Below are 18929 nucleotides of genomic sequence, written 5' to 3'. Positions count from 1 at the left end.
ATTATTACAGGAATCAAAGATGGCAGTGAGGCTTACAGTATCTCTTGGGGTAAGCGTATCCTTCCAGTTTAGTTCTTAGCTGTGCTGTTTGCTATGCAATATGAGCTGTCATCATTGTGCATGCTTTTCTGGAGTGAGCAGAGAAACTAATCTGTATATAAGGTAAGACATTCAGTCGACTTGTTTTTAAAGACTACACACACACACACTCACTTACTCACAAAGTAGATCAGGAATCAATACACGAAATACATAAAGGACGAGACCTATAAACCAATTCAGTAATGGATGATTGACTCAATATTCATCCCTATTCATAAGAACTATGAAAAGGCACAATAGGTGGTCAAAAGGCAACTGTATATTTTAATTTAGAGTACTCGCATATTTAATTCAACAAAGTACTGTTGTTAAAATACATTTAGTCAAAAACAAAACAAAAAGTACATTAAGGGGGTCATAAAAATCTGAAGAGGGCAGCAACTTTGATACAGCTTACTTTCATACAAAAATATTTACTCTACTTAATATTTCTACCGTTATTGATTTTAGTGTAACAGAGAGTGATATGAGAAGACTGCGGGTTTTCACTGCTCTAGATATAACTTGAACGGCACTGGATGACATTAGCAGTGCGTGAGTGGACTGGGAGCCGAGAGCAGGGGCGCATGCAGGCACGCACTCTGAAAACGCAGTAACAACTTATTCGTGCGCGAATGATCGGCGAATTATAAAACTCCGGAATAAAGAAAAGCATGAAAGCGTGACTGGATACTGATTTAACTGGGTAAAGTATATTTCATTCATTCATTTATTTATGTGAGGCTATGTAACGGTACGGGACCTAGTAGTTTCTCGGATTTCACTGTGCCACTGGCTAATGTTAAGTAGCTACTGTGAACCACATATTACTATTAGCTACAACAAAGCTAACTTTAGCTGATTTTACTTCTCTGCTGCTAGTGCCGACACTAACTGAGCGTTAACTACCGAAGCTAGCCTGTTTAAATTTTGCTGGCATGTCTGTTATTATGTATTATTAGTATTATTTGTCGGCCAAAAATAAAACTTAGAGCGCACGCCACTCGTAGTTGCTAGTTAGCGCTGCTAATTCGCCCGCATATGAGATCCAAACGGACACGGCACGAGCTCTGGTGTTAATGACAAGACGACCTGAGAGTAGAGACCTACGGTTTAGTTTATTTCAACCAGCAACTGGTCGTTGTAATTAACGCTAAAATTTTTATTCACGGCTTCAACTTACCATTTTAGCTAAGCTACCTCACGTTGAAGTGGTTACACGTGCCCAGTACGCGTGTAGCTTGACATCAGTTATTTTAACCGCTGCAGAGAACACATTTATAAGTCACTCGTCCTGCCTGAGGTTTGGTGACAATTTCAGCTTCTTCTAAGAAGTGCTGCAGGAGTTTAAAGAAAGAAGAAGAGAGAACACTCTTATGAGAACAGCTGTGCTGTGTATAGGCTTTATTTTCCTTGAAGTAATGTTTAAACATTTGCCTTATTCAAATGCTAAGGATACGGACCAACGAAATGCTGTCTGCTCTACGTAGAATATATTGTGTATAATGCAAACGAAACAACTGAAAAATGTCATTGGGAAGTAAAATAGAATATTTAAGTAATGTAAATAAAATATACCAAAAACACGCGTCCCATATAAATTATAACTGTTTTACTACATGGTTTAATTTTTGATGAATTTAAATCTGAAAAAATGTAGGTCCACAATTTTACTCCTTTAAGCTTTAAAATAAAATTCCTCTTTAAATAGACAGTGGTCATGTGATCATCTTGGCCAATCACAATGACTACATTACAATAACATTGAATGGGCAGGAGAAGTGTGGACAATAAAGACACCCTAAGGGTAGGGAGTTGCGTATTTATCATGATTTGCTTTTATTGATAGTTATAATGATGTTTAAACCGTCTTGCTCAATTTCAGATTTTTCTCCCTCCATTCTCTCATTAGTCCAGAGGTACCAGATGAGTGTTTTTTAGAAACCGTGGGGCTCGGTGTTGGCCTGCTGCACTGATGATCTGAAATCAGTAACTAGGTGAGTTGTTGCCATGTTTTTTATTTGTTTTAGGTCAGCGTGGTTGTTTTGCTGCTTTTGTTGATATTGCATAGCTAGAATACAGTGTTTCATTTATGATGTTTATACAGTTCACAATCTGTAGTCAAACAAGGCTGCCTGAGTCGACTATTTGTCTAACTGTGTATTGAGGGAGTTTGAGAGTTTTTTTTTTCCTCACTCTGTTTGGAGAGCGTGTTTGCACAGAAAATCCCCAGGGCCCTCTCTGTGTGTGGCTGGCACAACCTTTAGCCAGAAGGATGGAAGACTCATCCTTTGTCATTCAATCACCCTCTTTGTCATCCCCTTAATTCATGAGTGCCCTTTGTGCTAACATGCATAAAACACAAAGACCAACAAATGCTTTCTTTTCGAATTGCTCTCCGTTCTGCATCTGTTTATCACTCATATAGCAGTAAATGCAGGCTTGATTCTAATCATTGAAAAAGGCTTGTTTAGTGTGATACTATACTGACTCGAGTGGGTTTCCTACATCCTGCAGCTCTCCAGTTGCTCTGGTTTCTGTAAACAGCAATTGGGTGGCTTTTGACCGTGTTTAGGGAGTTTCACCATCCTGAGCTGTGGAATAATAAACATGACTGTGGCCAACGCAAAGTCTGGCTCAGGTAAGCTGTAAGAGACAAAGTCCCCGACTAGCCTTTTGCACAGGAATTGCAGCAGTGTTGTTTACCATATTTACCATTTAATTACCATTTGAATGGTACTGTGCCCACTTCTCAGAGATAGTTGTGGGGGTGCCCTTGGCCGCTTGTCAACAATTCCATTTGTTCTTTTTTATGGACAAAAATGTAGAAAAAAATATGTTTAATACATGATTCTCTTGATAAAAACGTTTCAGACTCATCTGTTCAGATTACATTTAAATTCAGTGTTGTAGTCCATGTATAAACAAAAGAGAAAAAATGACAAGTGTTTTTATTGCAACGTCTTTCTTGGTGACAAGAAAGACGTTGCATTCATTTTGTTGATCATGCTAGAAGTAAAATAATAATAATAATTTGACCTGTGTCACTAGTCACTACGAGACAAAGCTATTAGTGAAACAATTCCTTGGTGACCGTGCGTCCTTGTTGCTGTTGCAATGGAAATGAGCAATGTTCTTTGAATTGGCCCATTGATTCGCTCCCCACTTGTTGTTCTTGCCTTGTCCATTCGTAGTATACTGAAATAGTTTTCCATTGGCTCTGAATTTTAATTATATTCATTACTGCTGGTCACGAGGTTGGTTTTTCACTAGCATTTCTGCCTCTTGTTTTTACATAGCAGTGCATTTTAGAGCTTAAAAGAAGTAAAGAGAGCAGTTGGCAAATGGTTAGCTAAATCATTTAAGTTTATCTATTCTTCTACAGCCATGCAACAGGTGCTGGAGAACCTGAGAGACATGCCATCAGGTACAGGAGCTAAAGATATTGACCTCATCTTCCTCAGAGGGATCATGGAGAGCCCCATCGTCCGTTCCCTTGCTAAGGTATGTTGTTCACTCACTGATACTACTTCTGCTTGCTTTGTCTCCACTTCCTACAAACACATGCACAGATACATGTCACCATAATCTCATCAGGTAGATTTTTCTGTTAGCTATAGGTGAAGTAGATTAGAAGTCTGTGTAGGACAGAGGAAGTCAATTGTAGCAAGTGTTTTCTCATGTGTGGAGACGGGAGAAATGGGGAATTCATGCTTTATGTGCAAGAGTTCTAATCACATGAACTGATTACTTGTTGTGTATCTTTTTCTAGTGTCCACATTTAAGTTAGTTACCAGAAATCTAGCCACTGCAATCTAATACCCTTCCTGTCATCAGAAGAGTAAAACACAAAGGTCTACTCTCTGCAGGGCTGTATAGCGCAGCTATTTTGTGTTTTTATTTTTATTTAATCACCACAAATTTAAGTTCATGTTGAAGCTTAAGTAAAACAGAAAACCTCTTAAAATTAGATCAATCAGTTTGGCACACAAATAAAGAGGCTGACAGCGTGAAGAACAAATGGCTTACATAACATTCTGAAAAAAATATCTCCAGTGCAGATTGAGGTCATCAGGTTTAACTACCATAACTATAAATAGATAGCTTTTTATAGAAAACGGGCCACAAAGAGAAACTCTTGTCCTTATTTCGTAACAAGAGTTTGTAGCTTTAAAACAAAACAAAACACTATTTTACACAGATGGCCCATCAATCATATTAAATGGATTTGAATCCCTTGTTACTTTTTATTCTGCTCTTAATTTTCCTTCATTCTTCTGCATATCACAGTGATAGTTTAACAGAAACAAAGCCCGCTTGTTCTTGGTGTAGGTGGTAAATTAATTCACTGTGAGTTTTTTTTGTTATTGAGTTGTCAAAAATGTTTGGATATATTAAAATTAAATAAAAATATCAGCAAGTGGGTTTTTATGAATACCTGCTGTTGTAGCCAGTGCAATTATGGATTAAAATGACGGGTAGTGTTTTTGTCAGTAAGAAGGTATTAAGAAGTCATTCAGAACTCTGGCTGAGGAACAATAATGGCATAGTCCATTCTTAACAGCTTGCAAGCCCCCATGCTTCCACATGTGCAAAATATAGTCAAAAGTCCTAAAATCACAACCTTCACGCCACAGTTTTCAAACTTTATAAATCCACTCAGTGGAACAAACCGGTCCACTGAGTAGATCTAAAGTGCAATCTGGCTGGTTGGCAGAAATATAGAAAAAAACGTCAAGTGGTAATTACAGCTTTGGGAATGTTATTATGCTATAAAATCACAGTTTGTAAGGCTAACCAAATTTACCTCATGCTTGATACAAACATTGACTTGCTGTGTACACTCTTTTGGTGGACATGTCTGTGTTTAGGCACATGAGCGTCTGGAGGAAGTTGCGTTACAAGCCGTGCGGGATGATAATGTTCAGCTTGTCACTGAGATCTTGGATGCCCTTAACAATCTGACAGATAAGGATTCTGCTGCTGCTGAGCTTGTCAGGATCCTGCAGGAGCCACACTTCAAGGTACCTTAAGTCTTATTCAGTGGCGGGGTGGGGCTTTTTACTGGAGTGGAAATGGAAGCCAGAGCTGCTTCTCCAACCCCTACCTCATTTCTTATGATTTACCTGTCTGCAAGCTTCACCTAACTGGTCTCGCTTTCTTACTATCAACTAATTACTTTCGGAGAGTATTGAGAGGATTCCTACACACTGTTTGAGTAAATCTAATGTCGTTTGTCTTCACTGTCTGTAACTGCTTGGGGGAGACTTATTTTTCAGTTAGTCTATTGGCGGTGCAGTTTGTCTTCATTTGTTCATAGTAATTCATCTAATGCATGTTGGAGTGTTTTCTCATTTTTCCAAGAAACGTATTGTTAAGTAATTTCTTTCTGTGTGTATTTTTCTCTTCTTCTGTCTTAGTGTTTGATAGAAGCTCATGACAAAGTGGCTGCAAAGTGCTATGAAACATCGCAGACTGCAGTTAACAGTAATTCCATGATGACCAGTTCACTGATGCCAGCTGATGCTGTCAGGATGATTGGCATCCAGAAGAAAGCTGGGGAACCACTGGTAAGTTAGCAAGGCATGAGTAAACACTCCTGTTAAGCTGCAAAGAGTTTTACACATGCCCTTTCACTGGCCATTTGTTAGGATGCAGTGACTTAGCCTTACATAGTTACTCATCATCTTTTAGAGGAACCTGGCTGACCAACGCATGAAACTGGCCTCCTCTATGATTTATGAAGTGCGGATGTACAGTACTTTAATGACTCTTACTCTCTTTCAGGGGGTGACATTCCGCGTGGTGCGAGGAGAGATGGTGATAGCCCGGATCCTGCACGGAAGCTCAATTGACAGGCAAGGCATGCTGCACACAGGGGACATAATCCGAGAGGTGAATGGTCGAGAGGTCGGCAGCGACCCCCATGAGCTCCAGGAGCTGCTGAGGGACTGCAGCGGGAGTATTACACTCAAGGTCCTGCCAAGCTACAAAGACACACCAGCACCTCCGCAGGTACGGAAAAAGGAGGTTTAATTTTCTGAATTCACCCGGAGGTGATTGATAATCTTAGTTTAGTTTTTCAGTCCCCACAACCAGCCCTGGATGAGCAGATGAAAATGGCTGGATGGATGTTTAATTAATAAGTTGCATGCAAGATGAATTGCTTTTAATTACATTTTTCTTAGTTTTAGAGTTTTTCATCTAATATTACGTTACATTCAGTCATATAAATGCACCTTTATATTTATTGTTGGTATTTGATTTGATTTGCAATAATATATTCTGAAATTGTGCTGTACCGAATAATGTATTGATTGAGAGCTGAGTGATCTCTGAATGCCAGGTTCTTGAAAACTGAGCCCATAGAGGATCTATTAATAACACTCCACACACCAAGTAGGACATACACCACTTTATTCAATGGAGCACACATAGCAGCTGACACTGAGAAGCCTTAGGTAAAATTACATCATAAGGCTATTGGTACTTTGTACTGAGGACGATAAATTATCTACTGTTAGTAAGAGTAAAAATTTTTCTTCCTGTTCACACTTAAGAGTTGTATGTGGTCCACCTCATTCAGGCTTCTGACTGAGAAAAAACAAGGTTTACTTTCATATTGTATTTCAAAATCAAGAGTCATTAGACATATGTAGTTTTGTTTTGCAGCTTAATTAAGTGTTGTAATGTCACAGTACAGATTTACACCTCACCTCTGTTAAATTGCAGGTTTATGTGAAGTCACACTTCAACTACAACCCAGCCACAGATAACCTGATTCCTTGTAAAGAGGCGGGTCTGGCCTTCTCCAGAGGAGATGTGCTTCATGTAGTCAACAAGGAAGACCCCAATTGGTGGCAGGTGAGTGTGCTCATATTACTGGGAATTTATGCTTCAGGAGGAAAATCTGTGCTGTAGGTACACGCACGTAGGTGATCGCAAACCCCTCTAAAACTCTATATGGATCTATAATAGAGCCTGACATGCATCTCTCTAGAAATGTAACTGCATGTTGCGTTGATGTTCCCCACAACTACTGTGATTGGCTTTTGACCTTTGATTCCACCAGGGTATTTTCAAATACTTTTTCGCTGCAGTTTATGAATTTATCAGTGTGATAAATTAAGAACAAGAACCATAGCAGCAGTGAAAGATAATAGGATCAATATAAGGACTCACAAACGTCAGCAGTTCCATTGAGGGACACTGTCAAAATCGGAATGGGCGTCAGGGGAATGTACAAAGAAGTAGAAAAGCTTGAGGGACAAGTAAAAAATCAAACTATTTACAACAAATAACGGGTTAACCAGGAGGGGGGAAAAAAGGTTGTTTTGTATTTTTTCTGTCATTTCTGCCACAATATGTAAAACACAAGGATCGCAAAGTAGTTAATACATAATACACTACACACAACCATGAATGTTGGCAACAACGTTGGCCACTTACATAGGTTACATTAAAGACTCACTGCAGAACTCTAAAGCCATTGCTGCTCCCCAATGGCGAAAGTCTTGCTTAGTGTGAGTTCTGAGTCAGTTCGTAAGAATCTACAGCTTTCTAAAAGATTAATAACCATCAAATAATTTTTTTCTTTCTATATATTTAAATCAATAGTCTGAAGCATCTCTCAACTACTCTGACCCCCGTATAGGCACGGAAAGTTGTTGGTGGAGCCACTGGCCTCATCCCTAGTCAGGTCTTGGAGGAGAAGAGAAAAGCCTTTGTGAGGAGAGACTGGGACACTTCGGGTACAGGTTAGTATGACTCCCTGACCCTCTTTCCAACTGTACCAGCTACTCTTGTATAGATTTAATGAAGGTTAGACTTCAGCACCAAAATGCGTAGCACTAATACTTTGTGCATTTGGCTCAGGGATGCTCTGTGGGACTCTGACTGGCAAGAAAAAAAAGAAAAAAATGATGTACCTCACTACCAAGAATGCAGGTGTGTATTACCTGCAGTTTTAGGGTTTTCGCGCTTAAATATTTACATTTTTTAAATGGTGACACAGTACTGACTCTGTATTGCCTTCAACAGAGTTTGATCGTTATGAGCTGCAGACCTATGAAGAGGTAGCCAGGATGCCCCCGTTCCAAAGGAAAACGCTGGTTCTGATTGGAGCTCAGGGAGTTGGGAGGCGGAGCCTAAAGAACAGGCTTATTGTTGTGAATCCCCTGAGATATGGAACCACTGTCCCATGTGAGTGCGTGCATGTGTGAAACATAGACCTGAGACCACCGAAATGTTCAGACTTTAGACCCGCCAGGCCGCATGAAATGACTTTTCTTACCTGCTACATTCAGTTACGTCACGCCGTCCCAGAGAAGAGGAGAAAGATGGGCAAAACTACTGTTTTGTTACACGGGAAGAGATGGAGAAGGACATCAAAGAGAGCCGCTATCTGGAGCATGGCGAGTACGATGGCAACCTTTATGGAACCAAGATCGACTCAATCCATGAAGTGGTGGCTGCCGGCCGTACCTGTATCCTAGATGTTAACCCTCAGGTTGGTCAAAGACGCACACACTCAATATCTGGATCTACTTTTCCTAAAGCTTTGGTAGTGACATTACATTTTACGCCCAGGCCCTGAAAGTGTTGAAGACTGCTGAGTTTATGCCGTTTGTGGTATTTATTGCTGCTCCTGAATTGGACACACTAAGAGCTATGCACAAAGCTGTGGTAGATGCTGGACTTACAACCAAACTACTCACGGTAAGTTTTAAGATGATGAAACATTCTTAAATACGATGGTGGGATTTTACAGTGGTCGTCAGTCATGAATGGCTGTGGCTTCCCTTCTATAAATGGGCTTAATCCATTTTCTGTAACAGGAGAATGATTTAAAGAAGACTGTAGACGAGAGCGCCAGGATCCGCCGGGCATACAGCCACTACTTTGACCTGACTATTGTTAATGACAATCTGGACAAAGCCTTTGACAAGCTCCAGGAAGCAGTGGAGCAATTAATCATAGAGCCACAGTGGGTTCCAGTCAGCTGGGTCTACTGATATTTTACCCCCCACTGGAGAGAAGCTGCTGTTGGAGCTGCCAGGCTTAGGATAAAAGGGGATTCAACACTGTGCTGCACACAAAGTAAGTGTTGGACATCAAGCCTGTGTGAATTTGGTCTCACACAAAGTTGCATCAGAGTCACCTTAACCTGAATTGCCAGATTCCTTTCTAGCACACTATGCAATTCACAACACATAGGAAGTGTACTTATTTATTGGCAAGTATTTTTTAAATGATATTTTTTACTCAAATGGATTGGAAGAGTACTGGCACTCGTGTCAGATGCTTTTGAAAACAAACTCAGTTTTAATGTTACATCTGTATGTAAGATCAGTTAAGTTGTATTTATTCTACATAAAAATGAGGGCTCGCTCATTGAAAAGAATAATACCTCAGTGTTACAGTTTACAGTACTTATGCGTCCAGTTTCTCATCTCATTCTGTCACTACAGACTTGTCATTCGTGTAGAATAGTGTCATATATTTGAGACCTTTTTTCCTCCTGGAGGCAAACATTTAACTCCTCAGCCAAACTTAATGAATGGAAAACGATTTGCCAGTCACTGTATGAAGTTGTACAGGAAGAAAAATAATCCTGTAGTGTTTACCTATGGCTCTTTAACTCAAGCACGAAAGATATTACATTAAATACGCTGACTCTGTGTCAGACATTTGGATCATGTAAATGTTTCTATTTGGTGCTGTGTTTGTGTTTTCAAAGAAAGACTTTCCACAGGACTCTCAAACAGGGTACTGCACCTCAGTGAACCATCCCTTTTGATGTGATATGTACTAAAATTTAACAGTTTTAAATAAAATTCATATTTACTTATAAAATTATATTTTACAAGATTTCACATAAGATGTATTTTCAGATGTCAAATAAATAACTGGTGTTTTCTAATGATCCGCTGTGTTTTAGGTGTGTTTCTTTAAGCAGACTTGCCGACAAACATGCTACATTCAGGCGTATTAAAATGAAAGGTGTATATAGCAGCAAATGACACAAAGTTTAAATGTACACCAGCCAGGATGGTGCAGAATGAGGTTTGTGTTAGGAGCGTCAAAGATCCTGAAGATGGATCTCATTGAAGAATTAATAATTGATCTGAGAGTAAAAATAACCTGAAAATTTACTGCTATAATATTGTCAAAGAATGTGATCAGTCCATGTTTGATAAACAATTATTGTTCAGAACAATTGATTTGAATACAATCTTAGTGATGATGACACACTAATATACTGTTAATAAGATGTTAATGTTAATAATAATAATTAAAAAAAATGATGGTAGTTTCAGAGACAAAGCATGTTTTTCCATGAGAATACCCAACATATAATCAGAACCAGGAGCATAATAGGTTTTGTCTATAGGGATATTGGTGCAAGCTGTGTGCCTGAGATGACCATATTTAGGTTATCTCTTCTTTTTTGCGCACTTAGATGTGAATTAAGTTGTAACGACTATATAATCTCACATTCCAAGCAATATATTCTGCACAGGGAGGTTTCAACTGGGATTCAGACCCGAAACCTCTGCTGGGAGAGGATTGTGCTAAGCGCCACACCCATGATAATTTTGTAATATGGTTCATACTTTTTTTATACAATCAGACAACAGCTCAAAATCATTTTTATTTGAAGGAAACTGCCAAAGTTACAAAAAAATAGATACAATTTTGCATATTTATTCACATAAAAATCAAGTTTGACTATTAATTCATTATTTTTTTTTTAAACAGATTGAGTAGTCACATATGAGTCAAGATCAAGTATTCAGTATTTTTAGAATGACTTCTTGGTCATGTAGCACCCCTTAAAATATTCTATTAAAATAACAAAAAGAATTATTTACATGTTTCCATTTACCCAATCCCACTGTGACACTTGTTTCTGGTGGCTGTAAAGCAGGTTTCAGTTCAAACACCCTGAGCTAATGAGGCAAGACTTTGAATCACGATACACAGGACCAGAGGAAGATTTCCTGGCTGCTTGTTTATTTCTGCCTTCACCATGTCCCCATTTCTCCGCAGGGACACATTACAGGAGGCAAACAGATGTTCGATCTTTCCATAGATGGCCTCTGTCAGTAAAGACGACGCTTCAGCGCTCAGAGGCAACTCTCCATTTTTTAATGCACACTGCACCTGGAACAGGTGTTGAGAGATTCATAAGGGGCAGCTGACTTAATGTGTAATGTTTAATTTACAAAGAAACACCTGCATAACATGTTGTGCCATTTTATAAAAAAGAGGATTTACTAACCAGTAGCTCCAAGATCCCCAACACTGCAGGGCTGCAGCACATTTCCAAGGCACCAAGACAATCATTTGTCATCTCTGAAAGACAAAACAGACGCATGATGAAGGAACCTGCATTAAGTTTTTAGAACTTGCAGTGTGTATGAAGTGGGTATACTAGGTCTCTAGTATATGAAAAAAAATCCACAATTAAAGACTGTAGAGTACAACTTCTCACCATCCAATGCACTGATTAAGAGGTGTAGGGCTGTGTGAAGCGATGTGGATCGGCTTTTTTCAGTTGGTTCCTCTTGACTAGACTGCTCTAAAAGACCCAGAATTGCCTGGACATTCTGTTTTTGAGACGCTGTTGTTTTAAAGTCAACTGAGGCAGATCCCTTATCCACGCACATCTGCTCTAGCTGAGACAGAGGAGGAGACAGGTCAGACTTTAAACGTAATGTAACGTAACTGAATTTCATTATGTCCATTTTCTTTTAGTGAATGTGCAGTGCCAGTGCCTAGACCTCTCCGTCCCTCTTACCACATCCTGAAGTGCACTAATGGTTATCTGGTCCTGCAAAAGTTTTGTAATCTGCTGTAGCAGAGCGGACCTGGTGGATGCCGGAAGAGCTGAAAGCAGCTGGAAATGATCGCTCAGTTGGTCTAGTTCTGAAGACAGAAAAATAAGGACAGTTTGTCATTCACTGTCAAAGATAAAACAATCTCCTGGAGCACGTTAAAAAGGTTAACTGAGATTATAGCAAAAACAGCATGCTGATGTAAACCACTACAATATGTAGAAGCTAATAAAACATTGCATGTGTATATACATGCTATTTAAAAAAAAAAAAAAAAAAAAAAAAAGTCAATACACGTATGCATGCTGTGGCCAGTAAAAGACTGTAAGTGAATGCAAAACTATTATCTTGGCTTATTCCAAGCAGGTTAAGTCCTGATTCAAAATTTCGCCCCAAAAAAATCATAGAGTCAGTACATAACTTCCATAGCAAACTAAAGAGTAAACTGTACTGTATTGTAGCCTGTTAGTATAGGTCAAAACTGTGTTTACAAATATGTTTAACACCCTTCTGATAAGATGGAACAAGGTCTCTTATCTTTCGAGACCCTTTGACTTGTATACAGCAGAGGTGTGGTGCTGCTGGAGCGCAACACAGAAAAAGCAAATGCCATTTTTTGCCAAAGGATCTACATTAACAAAAGTACACCCATGAAAGTGGATAATTTACTAATAATGTGCTGATTTATATACAAATATGTAGTTGGTTCATTTCAACAACTACATGCCTAGAGCAGCGCAAATTAGTGGCTGAAAAACAAGCACACCCAATGAGAGAGTATGATGGAGTGAGTGATGTCAATGTGTAGAGGAACACAAAACCCTTTATATACTGATTCATACTTGTGTTAATGAAAATATTACTGTGGACATGAATAAACCTACAGGTAAAGGTAATTTCTTGTAGGCTGTGTGAGGCTGCTGGTACTTCTTAAAGTCAACACTACATATTTTAAGATTCTGGCATTAATCAAAAGGAACCTATATGAAAATAACAGTGTGTGCACTGCTGAGAAAAAACATGCAGAGATTTTTTAATTATGTACCGAACTTCATGTAGAAATGTGACTAAAAACCTGAAACCCAGTTCTAATAACATTTCCCCCTCCTTCCCAATAAATGAACGCTCCAACTATCAAAAATCCTCAAACTAAAGTAAGACATGCTTTTTACAGCATTAAATTTAGTGTTAAACTGTATGCCACAAAACCCTGTGAAGTATAATTGTATGTTTCTCCTTCCCTCGGTTCTGAAGGACAAGCTGGAGAACTCTGGAGTGGACCATCACCTCACTACCTGGATTCTGGACTACCTCACCGACCGACCACAGTATGTGAGGACTCAGGGCTGTGTGTCGGACAGGGTCGTCTGCAGTACGGGGGCCCCACAGGGAACGGTTCTGGCTCCGTTCCTCTTCACCATCTACACTGCAGACTTCTCCCACAACTCCACCCAGTGCTTCCTGCAGAAGTTCTCTGATGACTCTGCTATAGTCGGCCTCATCACTGATGGGGACGACAAGGAGTACAGAGGACTGACTCAGGACTTTGTGGACTGGTGCCAGCTGAACTACCTCCAGATCAATGCCAGTAAAACAAAGGAGCTGGTGGTAGACTTCCGCAGGCACAAACATCCTCCACTGCAACCACTGAACATCCAAGGTATGGACATTGAGGCTGTGGACAGCTACAGGTACCTTGGTGTTCATCTGAACAGCAAACTGGACTGGACTCATAACTCAGACGCCCTCTACAGGAAAGGGCAGAGCAGACTGTACCTGCTGCGGAGACTCAGGTCTTTTGGAGTGGAGGGCCGACTCCTGAAGACCTTCTATGATTCTGTGGTGGCCTCAGCCATCTTTTATGGTGTGGTCTGCTGGGGCGGCAGCATCTCTTCTGGGGACAGGAAGAGACTGAACAGGCTGATCTGCAGGGCCAGCTCTGTTCTAGGATGCCCTCTGGACCCAGTGGAGGTTGTGAGTGACAGGAGAATGGTGGCTAAGCTGTCATCCCTGTTGGACAACATCTCCCACCCCATGCATGAGACTGTGACAGCACTGAGCAGCTCCTTCAGTGGGAGACTGCGGCACCCACGGTGTGGGACGGAGAGATTTCGCAGGTCTTTCCTCCCCACTGCTGTCAGACTGCACAACAAAGACTCCAACTGATCAACACACACATTCACACATGTGCAATAATCTTTTCTGGTATCGTTGTATTTTTACTGAGTTGTATATAGCACTTGTATTCTATTTTTATCTTATTGCATATTTTATTCTATTTTATTCTACTGTATATAGTATTTTATTTTATTCTATTCTGTACAGTTGTATACTGTATTTATTCTTATTTTATTTTATTCTAATTTTTGCTTCATAACTTTTGCACTGTCCACTTCCTGCTGTGACAAAACAAATTTCCCACATGTGGGACTAATAAAGGTTATCTTATCTTATCTTATCTTATCTAAATTTTGTGCTATCAAGATGAAACTCCTATAAATATGAATAGGAAACAAGGCTAGCCACCAAAATATCCGTGTTCACACCTTTCAGCTGCAAAACTAACACTGCACTTCTTTATTAAATCCCAACGGTAGACTTTTAATACTAATACTACTGCTACTAATAAAAATAATATTAGTAAAAATAATAATAATCTGTATTTTTATAGAGCCCTTTTCAAAGAATCTAAGGCCACAAAAAATTCAAGGCTCTTTTTCAAAGAGTGTCCCCCGTGGACACAGTTAGTTTTACAAGTATTTGTAGGAGCGTCCCTTTTAGAACATAAGGAACACTGTAAAAAACTGAGCTGTCAGATATATCCATAACTCTGACGTTAATTTTGTGAAAAGCAGCAGAATTCAAAATTCACTAGAGAATAAGTGACAAGAGCGGAAAACCATCTCTTTCATGGGAAAGAATGAAAAGGAGAGAGAGAAGCTATCCACGGAGGAAAGAGCAGAATGCAATATATAAGAACTCGTCATACAGACTAGCCAATCACATGCTCTCATTTTCAATCTAACATTTGATCTCAGTTGCTCAGTTATAGTGTAATAATGCATGGAAACTTTCCACTGTGGTGACAAAACCTTAGAAACAAATAACAACCTGATGTGCTCTACAGCAGCGGTCCCCAACCCCCGGGCCTCGGACCGGTACTGGTCCGTGAGTCGTTTGGTACCGGGCCGCGAGAGTTGAGGCTCAGGTGTGAAATGTATGGTTTTCAGGGTTTTTATCGGTTTTCAGCGTTATTTTGTTATCGTTTAAGAGCTTTTGGCTGAGGGCATCCACATTCCGGTTTTCCTGGGTCTTTTCACGTGTGTTATGAATAAATCTTCTTTTTTTCGGTACCGGTACTAGTTTTATTTTGTTGTATTTATCCGCGACACCTTAAAGGCCGGTCCGTGAAAATATTGTCAGGCATAAACCGGTCCGTGGCGCAAAAAAGGTTGGGGACCGCTGCTCTACAGCTCTGGTGTGCAGGACATTTCTCTGCATGCCATCATGTGTCTTTTTGCTGGAAAAGGTAAGAAATCTGAGGCGAAAACAGTGATTTACCTTGTTGAAGGCAGCTATTGTCAGATGAATGAGCAGGAGCTCCTGAAATAGACGGCTGGTCTTTCATTCTAGCAGTGCCATCAACTTTATCAAAGCCTCCATTGGTGTCTGACAATACACACAGCTCTGTGGAAAATGCACGTGATAGTTCAAGGAGACAGAACATGGATATTTCCAACAATAGCCTAGAACTAATGATGCTACAAGCTCAAAGTTATATTAAATATAACTTTGAGTTTATCAGCTGCTCTTGTTAAATTAACATGAAGTAAGACAGTTACTCTACAAATACAATGAATGACTTCTCACCATATTGTCCATCGTGTTTGATCTTTAGTTCTATAAGGCTATAGGCTATTGGAGTGTTGGTAGGAATCTCCATGGTAATGTCACTGTCATTGCCCAAGCTTGCGTTCTCCTTCAATAAAAACTGAAGAAACAGGAACACCGAATCAGAACAGATGGCAACAAAATTCCCCAGTGAGTGTCACAAATATTAATCTACTTTAAAGAATTATTTAAAGATTCAATATTTCCTTTAAGGTTATAGTGGAATTTAATATAAGATATAGTTTTAACTACAGTAGTGTGCAAAGGTCTTGAGTTTTAGGTCCAAGGAGTCACACTTTTTGTGATTTTTTTTTTAAAGTGGTCTTAGGCAACAGTTCTCCAGGCTTTCTGAATGTCTTTTGATAGTTTTTCTTTGGACACTGGCTGCTTTTTCACTAATTTTCAGTCCAATCCTTATACCTGACCCTTCAGAGGAATTTTATTTATTTGTTTACTTTATTTTTTTAAGCCACTTAACATTTACAACTGAATCCATCTTTAATTAAAAAAGCCTTTAATAACTTTGTTATTAACAGCCTGTTAAAGCACATAATCTGTTCCTTCCTGTTTCTTTGGTTAAATGTATGAAATATATCAAAGATAAAAAATTTGACATGCAAAGGGTGATACCCAAAGAGCTATTAGTGGAAGGCTTGGCACATCTCAGTATGGTGTGCAGTGTCCTTAAAAAAATCTAAGGAAACTGGACCAGTGGAGGACAAAAAGGACTGGCCTCCTCAGAGCCTGGACATCGAAGCAGTGTGGGATCATCCCACACTGAAAACAGAAAAAAAGGCAGCCAACATCCAAGGAAGAGCCTTGAATGTCAAGTCTGTCTGGAGACCTTGGCACAGTATTGTATGTAACTAGAACATAAACAATAAATTCCCAGTTTTGATTTCTGGAAATGAAGAGGAAAAATCGAGGATAAACAAAGGACCCGAATTCTGAAGAGGAACCACAATGCAACTGTTTCATGCATAGTGGGCAAGATTTATTCCACTTCTTCTTATACTCTTCTGCTTTCAAAATGTACACATAAAGCTGGCACACGCAGAACTGAAACTCATCCGGGTAAAAGCAGCACATGTATTGCTCACCTGGCAACAGGACCTATTAATTTTGTATTGTGAACTTAGCTTATTGACTTAATATAGGAATGTATTAGCAACTTTAAAAACTGGCTGAACCCTAAATACCAGCAACTATTAGGTCTGATACTAGGTTTGATATTGTACCTTAGTGATCTTAGGGCCACAGGTGCTCAGACTTCCTCCACACTGTCCTCCCTGCTGCACCTCCTCTATGACTGAACAGGGTTGAGTGGTTACAATACGATCCTTTACAATCCCAAATACCCGTCTTTGCTTCTCCTTTGTCTGCTGGATTAGACAGTGGGACATGTCCAGAACCCTAACACAGGAAAAATGTGGTGAGTTTCACCAGGAACATTCTTGGAAACAAATTTTTATTGTGACTTATCCTACATAATCCTTTCTAGCGTTAATATTCAACCGGGCATCGTGTTTTGTGTGAAACTTTACAGCAGGACAAAGATCACTTATGCGATCTTTAACATGCTGATCGTCAGGTGATGTTTAGAGTGTTTGAAACAACTTTACATGTGACACCAGGTACAGATTGTGAACCAACTTGTCTTTTGAGTCTTGCAGCAACTTCTGCATATCCATCTCCTCTTTCTTCAAGCTTCCAAAAGATGACTGGAGTTTGGATGAGTCTTCACCCTGAAGTTTAACGCTGTATTTGGAAAAATTTGCATCCACAGTTCCCTGAATTTTGTCACTAAATGTCCCACTGTATTTGATGAAGTCTGTCTCAACCACAACTGCAAAAAGTAAATAAATATATTTAAAAAAATCAGATTTCTATGACCTCAGGAGAGTAAACTGTGACACATGCGGGCATTTTCGTGCTGCTTTTGAGGTTTACCTGGCTTTATGGGTGTGTCTCCTGTTAGTATATCATTGAGATTAAAATCAGTGGGAAGATATTTGGACTTTTGCCAGCACCAGAAACGCCTGCGCTTCACCACCACCGTCAGGAGAGCAATGGTGTCATTCAGGCTGGTCACCGGGATCAGGGACCCGTTATCTTCCACCTCCTCCACAAAGTTTCTGGTAGCTAGAGCAAACATCTTCCGGCTGGATAAAGCCTGCGAGCTTCGAAAGCGAGAGCAGAGAGGGGAGGCGTTTACTACACAGCTACAGAAGACCTCACCCATGTGAGCTCCTCCTTAGGACTAAACACAATAAACTTCCTACTTCAGCCACTGTACTCATTTCAAGCAAAAACATAGAAGACATCATACAGCTCTTTACATTTAAAACCTCCAGGCTGCACAACAACAATCAAAGCACCGGTTATTATGGAAACCGAAAGTCCATCGGTGCAGCAGTCACTGTAGATAAGACAAAATATGCTAGTTTTTTTTTTTTTAATTTAATCTGGCTACTTTTCCACCTACCGCTTCCACGGAGTCCTCGCTTTAGTGGTGACCTGGAAGAGAAACTTTCTCGGTGGTCAGACTTTTACAGCATTCAGTTCCTCTGTGGTAGCTCAGCCTGGTTTCCTGCACTCTTTGTTTTGGACAAAAGGCTCCGCCCTCTGCACGGTAGGGGGGGCCGAAACATATATAACATATATGGCCTTTCTTCCTGTACGCTTACAATACAGCTTATAATAATAATAATAATAATAATAATGTCTCTTCTATATTTGCTTGTACTGGTAAATTGTCAACTGGATTTATGTAGGGACTATATATATATATATATATATATATATATATATATATATATATATATATATATATATATATATATATATACACACACATATATATATACACACATATATATAATAAAGAAATAACCTATTTTACAAGTATCTTAATTACACTGCATTGCTCTATCTACTGCTCTGCATTATAATTTATTCAGTCCTATTTGACCAGTGATAATATCATAGGGCATTTTTGTAAAAACAAATTATCACTAGTCCGCTTTCATATGCATTTGTCGCCACCTAGCGGCTGTTTAAGATCACCCAGCAGTCTGATAAGCCCATGTTCTCTATTGTGGATTAACAAACAAAACA

The 18929-nt window shown here is 39.5% G+C and overlaps 2 protein-coding genes across 6 annotated transcripts; one reads left to right on the top strand and one right to left on the bottom strand.

Annotated features, from left to right (window-relative positions):
* Positions 1-646: 646 nt before the first annotated feature.
* Positions 647-13266, top strand: pals2a (protein associated with LIN7 2, MAGUK p55 family member a). 5 transcript variants are annotated; one of them, XR_010094971.1, is made up of 15 exons: positions 647-787; positions 1994-2078; positions 2599-2722; positions 3467-3585; positions 4953-5105; positions 5502-5651; positions 5869-6096; positions 6814-6945; positions 7736-7838; positions 7957-8028; positions 8122-8283; positions 8388-8590; positions 8671-8799; positions 8919-9180; positions 13176-13266. XR_010094971.1 is itself a non-coding variant. In XM_063485075.1 (14 exons), exons 3-14 carry the CDS (start codon positions 2692-2694, stop codon positions 9093-9095), a joined length of 1659 nt encoding a protein of 552 aa, XP_063341145.1. In that variant the 5' UTR covers positions 647-787; positions 1994-2078; positions 2599-2691; the 3' UTR covers positions 9096-10001. The 5 variants fall into 5 exon arrangements, 3 of the variants coding, with proteins under 3 accessions (XP_063341145.1, XP_063341146.1, XP_063341147.1); XR_010094969.1 differs by lacking the exon at positions 13176-13266 and adding an exon at positions 11134-11240; XM_063485075.1 differs by lacking the exon at positions 13176-13266 and having other exon boundaries at positions 8919-10001.
* Positions 10415-18401, bottom strand: gsdmeb (gasdermin Eb). The gene is made up of 10 exons (XM_063485078.1): positions 18298-18401; positions 17763-17992; positions 17466-17658; positions 17051-17225; positions 15792-15912; positions 15483-15608; positions 11885-12012; positions 11579-11762; positions 11366-11439; positions 10415-11247 (listed from the first exon to the last, which is right to left on the bottom strand). The coding sequence occupies exons 2-10, from the start codon at positions 17965-17967 to the stop codon at positions 11020-11022; spliced, it is 1434 nt and encodes a 477-aa protein (XP_063341148.1). The 5' UTR covers positions 17968-17992; positions 18298-18401; the 3' UTR covers positions 10415-11019.
* Between the last annotated feature and the right edge of the window lie 528 nt (positions 18402-18929).

This window comes from Pelmatolapia mariae, linkage group LG10_11, assembly GCF_036321145.2.
Source record: "Pelmatolapia mariae isolate MD_Pm_ZW linkage group LG10_11, Pm_UMD_F_2, whole genome shotgun sequence".
Taxonomy (NCBI): Eukaryota; Metazoa; Chordata; class Actinopteri; order Cichliformes; family Cichlidae; genus Pelmatolapia; species Pelmatolapia mariae.
The sequence above is the reverse complement of the archived record's forward strand: the minus strand, read 5'-3'. Positions and strand labels throughout refer to the sequence as shown.